Genomic DNA, 9,945 nt, shown 5'->3' with positions numbered 1-9,945 from the left:
GGGTCATGACGTGAACAACACTTGCATTTAATGATCATTTGCTGAATTGTAAATTTATTCTTAAGTAATTATACATTTAACAAAGTACAAAATTTTCAGAAGAGATTAATACACGTCAATAAATGTTCACTGCATTGCTGAAGATGGAAATGAACTCTTCTGAAGTAAATTGGAACTTGAGGTAGGTTTTGGTCCTATATGAGCAATATGGAGGATTTAATATGGATAACACTCCTAAGATAAGGACTTAAGACTTCAGCATAGAGATAAGGAGAAATTGCTTCACTTTGATAGTTACGAGCTGTACTTTAGTTCTCCAATTTCTTAATTCTCCTGAAATTCTATTCTATTAGAAGAAATTGCAATTTTCATGTTAAAGCTGCAGCACCTCCAAAAGGTACATCAGCAGAAATTTATGTAACTGATTCAACAAAAGTACAATGTCAAGAGTGATGTGGGGTGAGTGGTGGAATTAGGGACAAATTTTCTGAGCCCATGAACTCAGTGCAGAAATCTGGCCACATCCAGCAGACATTGGAAGTTCTAACATCCACTTTGGTTAGAGCTTTGTAGGATTGAATTCCCCATAGGTTCATCTACTGGGCAAGATTCTGCTTGGATAACACCATGTAAAATTCTACATATTATGTGGCTAAATAAATCCAAATGCAAGTCTAAAGAAATTATACTACCCTTTTCTACCTTGCTCAACAAATCTCTCTCCAGATAGATCTAAAAGCAAGACAGTTAAATATAACTAGTTCTCAAGAATAAAAAGCATAGCATTTTCATATAATCATTAAATGGCTACACTACAGAAAAAGACTATTAAACTCATTTGTCCATACTGGCTTTTTTGCCTGCTTTTCCCCAACAGATAAGCATTTGTTTTTCTTCAGATATTTATTCAATTTTGTTTGAAAATCACAGCTGACACCAGCTTATCTTCTGCCTCAGATTCCATCAATTCAATGCATATTTCATTTTTCTCTCATTTTTCTCCCATGTCACAATTACCTCTTTTAACAATGAGCATAAAGATCGAATAGTTGGAATCTGCTTCAAACTCAGATTGATCATTGCATCTAATCGATCCACTTTTTGCATGTGTCAAGCTATATATGAGGAGACCACACTTTATCTGAAACAGAATCATGACCAGCACTACATTAACAGTAAGTACCATAAAGAGAGAGGGCAGAGAGAAGCAAGGGCTGCCAGGAAGTTTTAAGTGGGTGCGATCTAAACCTGAGACCCTACACCGTAATGCCTCCCTCCCACCCACCTCCTCTAACCTTAGCAAGAGTCTGTAAACTCGCTATGTTTTCAGGTTTTCTCATTGTTTTTTCTTTTCCTTGTTTAGTCCTGTGTGGGCTTTCAGATTAGTGGGGTATGGCTGAAAACGCATTTGCTTGTTCCTCCTACAGAATGTGGCAGGTGACAGACATGGCGCATGTCACTGCTGACCACATTTGTGGGAAGCGCACCCAACTTCAGCTCCTCAAAAACTGAGTTAGGGAACTGGAGCTGGAGCTGGATGAACTGTGGATCATCCGGGAGGCTGTGGGGTAAATTGAGAGGATGTACAAGGAGGTGGTCACTCCTCAGACACAGGATAAGGACAGCTGGGCTACAGTCAGGGGGAGGAAAGGGAACCAACAGATAGAGCAGGCATCACCCGTGGCCATTCCCCTCAACAATAAGTATACAGTTTTGGTTACTGCAGGTGGGATGGTCTACCAGGGGAAAGCCAAAGTTGTCAGGTCTGGCACTGAAGTTCAGAAGGGAAGGGGGAAGAATAGAAAAGCGCTAGTGGTAGGAGATTCAATAGTTAGACGGATTGACAGGAGATTTTGTGGTCAGGAACGGAACTCCTAGAAGGTATGTTACCTTCCCGGTGTCAGGGTCGGGCATGTCGCTGATCAGGTTTACAGGATTCTGAAAGGGGAGGGTGAGTAGCCAGAAATCGTGGTACATATTGGCACCAATGATATAGCCAGGAAAGGGATTGAGAATCTGAAAAGTGACTACAGAGAGCTAGGTTGGAAATTGAACAGCAGGACAAGTAGAGTAGTGATCTGTGGTTTGCTACCGGTGCCACAAGATAGTGAGGTGAGGAACAGTCAGCAAGTGCAGCTTAACACGTGGCTGTGAGGCTGGTGCAGGAGGGAGGGCTTCAGATACTTAGCTCATTGGGATTTCTTCTAGGGAAGGTGGAAACTGTACATAAAGAATGGATTGCACCTGAATTGGAGGGGTACAAATGTGGGAGATTTACTCGTGTGGTTCGGGAAGGTTTAAACTAGTTTGGCAAGGGAGTGAGAACTAGAGCTACATATCTGAGAGGGGGACAGTTGTAGATGGGGCAGTGACAGGATGTAGTGAATCTATCAGGAAGGTTTTTCACGTGATGAAACAAAGGAATTTGTTAAATTGTGTCTGCTTTTGAAGAAGTACCAAAGAAGATTGATGAGGGCAGAGCAGCAGATGTGATCTATATGGACTTCAGTAAGGCGTTCGACAAGATTTCCCATGGGAGACTGATTAGCAATGTTAGATCTCATGGAATACAGGGAGAACTAGCCACTTGGATACAGAACTGGCTCAAAGGTAGAAGACAGAGGGTGGTGGAGAGGGTTGTTTTTCAGACTGGAGACCTGTGACCAGTGGAATGCCACAAGGATTGGTGCTGGGCACTCTACTTTTTGTTATTTACATAAATGATTTGGATGAGAGCATAAGAGGTACAGTTAGTAAGTTTGCAGATGACACCAAAATTAGAGGTGTAGTGGACAGCGAAGAATGTTACTTCAGATTACAACAGGATCTGGACCAGATGGGCCCAACGGGCTGAGAAGTGGCAGATGGAGTTTAATACAGATAAATGCGAGGTGCTGTATTTTGGGAAAGCAAATCTTAGCAGGACTTATACACTTAATGGTAAGGTCCTAGGGAGTGTTGCTGAACAAAGAGACCTTGGAGTGCAGGTTCATAGCTCCTTGAAAGTGGACTCGCAGGTAGACAGGATAGTGAAGAAGGCATTTGGTATGCTTTCCTTTATTGGTCAGAGTATTGAGCACAGGAATCGGAAGGTCATGTTGCAGCTGTACAGGACATTGGTTAGGCCACTTTTGGAATATTGCATGCAATTCTGGTCTCATTCCTATCAGAAAGATGTTGTGAAATTTGACAGGGTTCAGAAAAGATTTACAAGGATGTTGCCAGGGTTGGAGGATCTGAGCTACAGGGAGAGGCTGAACAGGCTGGGGCTGTTTTCCCTGGAGCGTTGGAGGCTGAGGGGTGACCTTATAGAGGTTTACAAAATGATGAGGGGCATGGATAGGATAAATAGACAAAGTCTTTTCCCTGGGGTCGGGAAGTCCAGAACTAGAGGGCATAGGTTTAGGGTGAGAGGGGAAAGAGACCTAAGGGGCAACGTTTTCATGCAGAGGGTGGTATGTGTATGGAATGAGCTGCCAGAGGATGTGGTGGAGGCTGGTACGGTTGCAACATTTAAGAGGCATTTGGATGGGTATACGAATAGGAAGGGTTTGGAGGGATATGGGCTGGGGGCAGGTGGGACTAGATTGGGTTGGGATGTCTGGTCAGCATGGACGGGTTGGACCGAAGTGTCTGTTTCTATACTGTATATCTCTATGACTCTATAAGGAGTGTCAGAAATAAGAGTGACAAACTTAAAGCATGGATCAGTTCTTGGGACTATGATGTTGTGGCCATAACTGAGACATGGGTTTCACAGAGGCAGGAATAGTTGCTAGATGTTCCAGGTTTAGAACATTTAAAAGGAACAGGAAGGGTGGGACAAGAGGAGGGGGTGTAGCATTGCTAATCAGAGAGTGCAGCACAGCCACAGAAATGAAGGTTGTGAGGAAGGTTTGTTTACTATGACAGTATGGGTGGAAGTTAGGAACAGCAAGGGAGCAGTCACCTCATTGTGGGTTTTCTACAGACCCCCTAATAGCAGTAGAGAGATTGAAGAACTCATAGGCAGGCAGATTTTGAAAAAATGCACATGTAGCAGGGTTGTTGTTATGGGTGACTTCAACTTTCCCAATATTGACTGAACCTCCTTAGTGCAGATGGTTTGGATGAAGCAGTTTTTGTCAGGGGCATTCAGAAAGGTTTCCTTACTCGGTATGCAGGGAGATTGACAAGTGGAAAGGCCATTTTGGATTTGGTGCTTGGCAACGAGCCAGGACAGGCATCAGATCTTGCGGTGGGAGAACATTTTGGTGACAGTGACCATGTTTTCCATAGCCTTGGAGAAGAAAAGGCCCAGTTACCAATGAAAGACATTTAATTGGGGAAAAGGAAATTATGATGCTATCAGACAGGAATTGGAAAGTACAGATTGGGGGCAATTGTTCCACAGAAAGGGCACAACACACAAAAGACTGTTTAAGGAGCAGTTGTTGCGAGAGTGATGCACAAATTTGTTCCTCTGAGACAGGTAAGAAGGGGCAAGATTAAGGAACCTTGGATGACGAGAACAGAGGAGCTTCTCGTCAAAAGGAAGAAGGCAGCTTATATAAGGTGGAGGAAGCAAGGATCAAGTACAACTTTCGAGGATTACAGGCTAGCTAGAAAGGAGCTCAGAAATGGACTGAAGAGAGCTAGGAGGGGGCACGAGAAAGGCTTGGTAGGAAGAATTAGGGAGAACCAAAGGCGTTTTACTCATATGTGAGGAATAAGAGAATGATCAGGGAGACGGTGGTGCCGGTCGGTGATAGCATAGGGAACATGTGTGTGGAGTCTGAGCAGATAGGGGAAGCTCTAAATATGCTTTTGCTTCAGTTTTCACTAAGGAAAGGGACCTTGTTGTGAATGAGAATTTTGATGAGCTGGGAAACAGGCTTGAACAGATTAAGATTGATGAAGTTGATGTGCTGGAAATTTTGATAAAAACATTAAGATTGATAAGTCCTCTGGGCCAGAGCAGATTTATCCTAGGTTGCTCAGGGAAGTGAGAAAGGAGGTTGCTGGTGAAGATCTTTGCTTCCTCACTCTCCATGGGAGTCGTACCGGAGGACTGGAAGGAGGCGAATGTTGTTCCTCTTTTCAAGAAGGGTAATAGGGAAATCCCTGGCAATTACAGACAAGTCAGTCTTATATCTGTGGTCAGCAAGATTTTGGAAATAATTCTGAGGGATAGGATTAATGACTATTTGGAAAAGCATAGCATGGTTAAAAGTAGTCAGCGTGGGTTTGTGAGGGGCAGGTTAAGCCTCACAAATCTTATTGAGTTCTTTGAGGAGGTGATGAAGGTCAAGTAGTGGATATGGTGTATATGGGCTTCAGTAAGGCATTTGATAGGGTTCCCCATGGTAGGCTTATTCATAAAGTCAGAAGGTATATGATACAGGGAGATTTGGTTGTCTGGATTCAGAATAGGCTGACTTACGGAAGGCAGAGAGTGTTTGTAGATGGAAAGTATTCTGCCTGGAAGTCAGTGGTGAGTGGTGTTCTGCAGGGTTCTGTTCTTCGACCTCTGCTTTTTGCAGTTCTTATGAAAGACTTGGATGAGGAAGTTGAAAGGTGGGTAAGTAAATTTGCCGATGACACAAAGGTTGGAGGTGATATTGATAGTATTGGGGGCTATTGCAGACCACAGCGCAACATAGACAGGATGCAGAGCTGGGCTGAGAAATGGCAGATGGAGTTCAACCTCAATAAATGTAAACTGATGCATTTTGGAAGGTTGAACTTGAATGCTGAATATAGGATTGAAGTCAGGATTCTTGGCAATGTGGAGGAGCAGAGAGATCTTGGTGTTCAAGTGCATAGATCCCTCAAAGATGCCAGCCAAGTGGATAGGGTTGTTAAGAAAGCATAAGGTGTTTTGGCTTTCATTAACAGGGGAATCGAGTTTAAGAGCCACAAGGTTTTGCTGCAGCTCTACAAGACTCTGGTGAGACCACACTTAGAATATTGTGTCCAGTTCTGGTTGCCCTACTATAGGAAAGATATGGAGGCTTTGGAAAGGGTGCAAAGAAGGTTTACCAGGATGCTGCCTGGACTGGAGGGCTTGTCTTTTGAAGAGAGGTTGACTCAGCTCAGACTTTTCTCTCTGGAGAGAAGGAGGAAGAGAGGTGACCTGATCAAGGTGTACAAGGTAATGAGAGGCATGGATAGAGTCAGTAGCCAGAGACTTTTCACCTGGACAGGATTGACTGGCACAAGGGGTCATAGTTTTAAGATATTAGGAGGAAGGTATAGAGGAGATATCCGACGTAGGCTCTTTACGCAGAGAGTTGTGAATGCATGGAATGCGTTACCAGCTGTGGTGGTGGAAGCAGAGTCATTAGGGATATTTAAGCGACAGCTGGACATGCACTTGGACAGCAGTGAATTGAGGGGGAGTAGGTTAGGTTATTTTATTTTAGATTGGGAATAATCCTTGGCACAACATCGTGGGCTGGAGGGCCTGTTCTGTGCTGTACTTTTATATGTTCTCTGTTCTATGCAAAATGGTTCTCCTGGTTTTCATTTCTCCCGTCAAAATAAATCGTTGCATCCCATCCACACTCTCCAGACCTCCCATGATTTTGAATGCTTCTCCAAATCTGTCAATCTATCCTCCAAAGCAATCAGTCCCAGCTTCATCGATCTTATCCAGTAACTGAAATCTCCCAATTCCAAAACCATTTCTGTAACTCTTTTTTGTAACCTCTCTGAAGCACGCGCATCCTTCCTAAAACATGGTACCAAGAATTGGATACAATACTGCAGAACCAAAGTTTTGTAAAGATTCACTATAATTACTTTCATTTTGTACTCCAGGCCACTCAGTGCTGATATCTATATGTCTTATTAATCAATTTTTCATTCTACTTTGCTCTATACAGTGATTTGTGTACACACATCTCCAGATCCCTCAGCTTCTACACACACTTTAAGATTGCATTCTTTGTTTTATGTTGCTTTTCCTCATTCCTACTGTTGGATGTATCATTTCACGCTTTCCTATATTATGCATCTGCCACTTCCTCTATTCAACCATCTTGTCTATGTCTTGCTGAGGTCCATGACTATCCTCTTCATGATTCACAATGCTTCCAAATTTAATGTCATCTGCAAATTTTAAACTGTTGCTCTCCACATCCAGTCAAGGTTAGCAATATATGTCATGCAGAACACTAGACTGTGGGCTGTCAATAACAGCTGAATTGTACTCCAACATAAATTGCAATCTCATGGCATGGCATATCCCCCACTTAACCATATCTATCAAGCCAGGGAATCAACACTGGCTTAATGGAGTGTGCAGAATGGCATGCCAGGCAGAGCTATAAATGAGGTGTCTCCTGGTGAACCTACCAAACAGGCCTATTTGCATGCAAAACAGCATTAGCAGCAAATGATAGTCAGACCTCAACAATCCCACAATAAACAGATGAAATCTAAGCTCTGCAGTCCTGCCATACAATTGTGTATGGCGATGGACAATTAAACAACTCACTGGAGGGGGACGTTCAATAAATATCCCCATACACAATGATGGAAGAACCCAACATTTATTGCAAAATATAAGGTTAAAGCTTTCAGAACAATCTTCAGCCGGAATTGCCGCGTGGATGATCCAGCTTGGCCTCCACCAGTGGTCATCAGCATCAGAGATGCTGTGCTTTTCCAGTGCCACACTTCTTGACATTGATTGCCAATGTCTGCAGTATTCACTCTCTCCCAGCAGAGATACCAGGCCTCAGCCAATTTGATTCACTCTATATGACCTCAAGATAGGGTTGGAGACGCAGGATATTGCAAAGGCTATGGGCCCTGTCAACATTTCGGCAATAGTACTGAAGACTAATGTTTCAGAACTTGCCCTTACCCTAGCCAAGCTGTTCCAATACAATACAACAGTGGCATCTATCTGACAATGTGGAAAATTGCCCAGAGATGTCATGTACATAAAAAGCAGGACAAAACCAAGCAGGCTGATTACTGGCCCATCAATGTACTCTCAATCATCAGTAAACTGTTGGAAGGTGTCATCAATAGTGCTATCACGCAGCACCTATTCCTGCTTTACTAATTCTCACCTCTCTCCATCACCAAAATCACAATTCTATCTCATTCAGAGGAAACTTTGAAATCTTATTCCCAGTGAATCATTTAATTACAACAACAAGGCCTAAGGGAAAGGCTGTTCAGTGCATCCTGATTAGCATTTAATAATACATGGCCAGGAAACTGATGGCATCACTCAGCAGTAATACTTGGTTTAGAGAAAAAAATAACAAGAAGGTAATTACATGATATTCTTGCTTTTTGATGAGATTACTTACAGTGTGGAAACAGTCCCTTCGGCCCAATTAGTCCACACCGACCCACCACCCACCCAGACCCATTCCCCTACACCTAATACTGTGGGCAATTTAGCATGGTCAATTCACCTAACCTGCACATTTTTGGACTGTGGGAGGAAACCCCCCCACAGACACAGGGAGAATGTGCAAACTCCACACAGTTAGTCGCCTGAGGCGGGAATTGAACCCGAGTCTCTGGCACTGTGAGGCAGCAGTGCTAACCATGGTGCCACTGTGCTACCCCACTGTCCCACTCTTCACACATCCAGCTGTTAAGTGTGATGAACAAGTAGCTGATGGTGTCACCATGGCCCACTAGCTCACATTTCCATCCATTCCTTTACTCTGACCTTCCTCTTCTGAGTTCCTGCTTTCAGATACTCAGGGACTACCTCCTGAGCAACCACAGCTGCCTAAGGAGGAGAGAGAACATCTATATAACATTTATCAAGAGGTTTAACTGATTGATCTGACTCATACAGCCAATAGCACAGCCACTGGTACTTCACACAGCTTAGAGATGGGAATAGAGTTGAGTTTGGCTTGTCTGGCAGCCTCCTTTCACTGCTAATAGAATGAATATGGAAGCATAATACATAAAGTTAGTTTAATGTTAATATTTTTATTGCTGTTTTATTGATACTTAAACTGACTAAAAATAGAAAAGGGAAAAGCAATGAGGCATTGCTGGAAAATCAGATGGAGCAACGTTTCATGAAAGATGGCAGTAATGTTAGAGCCAAGCCAAAGTGTATTATGTTTAATCTGTGTGCTGTTTTCTGTAAATTGAAATTTTTGTGAAGTCAGAAAACAAAGTGTAACACTCTCTAAGACACCATGTGGTTTACAATCATCATTCAGTTATCTGAAACCCTTAGTTATTGATGTTTCCAATTTAGAATTATCTACCCCAAAATGTGTTAATAACAAAGAAACAATATTAGAGAAGCAAGGTGGAGCATGAAAGTATCTTAACGTCAGCCTTGGGAGATCCACAAGATTAGATTGAATTCCCCATGTACAGTATACCAATTTAAAGTTATTCCTTTAGACAGAGTAATTTATCTCACCAATCAAAAACCTGTTGGGATTGGATGCAATGTTGTTTTGATACCTCATCCAAATTTACTCTTTACTAAAGTCAGCAAATAATATTAAGTTTGCATTTCACTTAAACTAAAGGTTTCCCATTTCTTTGTTTTGGTTAAAATTGCACCAGACAGATTCAAGTAAATTTTAAAAATGCTTCAAATATGAAGAACTCTGGAAAATTAGCAAACACCGCTCTCAGGGTTTGTGACATCATTAGAGCCTCACCATATGACACTGAGCTCTGGTGTTCTACTCTTACCAGTCTAGTATTTGATATTTCATACAATTTGTGACGAAACATGAAGACAGGTTAAAGTATGCTTTAATGTTTGAACATGTTTTTCTCTGTTTCCAAGCAGGCAGAGGAGCAGCAGGCGATTCCCTCTGAAGTAAGGAATCCAGAAAATGAGAGCCTCAAGGTAAGTAAACATAATAATAGTTTTAAAAACAACACAGTCCAATTGAGAAGGAAAATAACTATAACTGATGTTGTTGGTTTGCAATTAATAGACCATTGTACTGC

The 9,945-nt window shown here is 42.4% G+C and overlaps 1 protein-coding gene across 1 annotated transcript in view; it reads left to right on the top strand.

Moving 5' to 3' along the window:
• The first annotated feature begins 8,202 nt into the window (after positions 1-8,202).
• The window catches only part of LOC132821357 (rho guanine nucleotide exchange factor 4-like), a 57,809-nt gene continuing 56,066 nt past the window's right edge, over positions 8,203-9,945 (top strand). Inside the window, exons 1-2 of the mRNA XM_060833939.1 lie at positions 8,203-8,268; positions 9,779-9,841. Coding sequence (XP_060689922.1) covers positions 8,203-8,268; positions 9,779-9,841 — 129 coding nt within the window. The remainder of the gene's footprint in view (positions 8,269-9,778; positions 9,842-9,945) is intronic.

The sequence above is a fragment of the Hemiscyllium ocellatum genome, chromosome 13 (genome assembly GCF_020745735.1).
Source record: "Hemiscyllium ocellatum isolate sHemOce1 chromosome 13, sHemOce1.pat.X.cur, whole genome shotgun sequence".
Lineage (NCBI taxonomy): Eukaryota > Metazoa > Chordata > Chondrichthyes > Orectolobiformes > Hemiscylliidae > Hemiscyllium > Hemiscyllium ocellatum.
The sequence above is the reverse complement of the archived record's forward strand: the minus strand, read 5'-3'. Positions and strand labels throughout refer to the sequence as shown.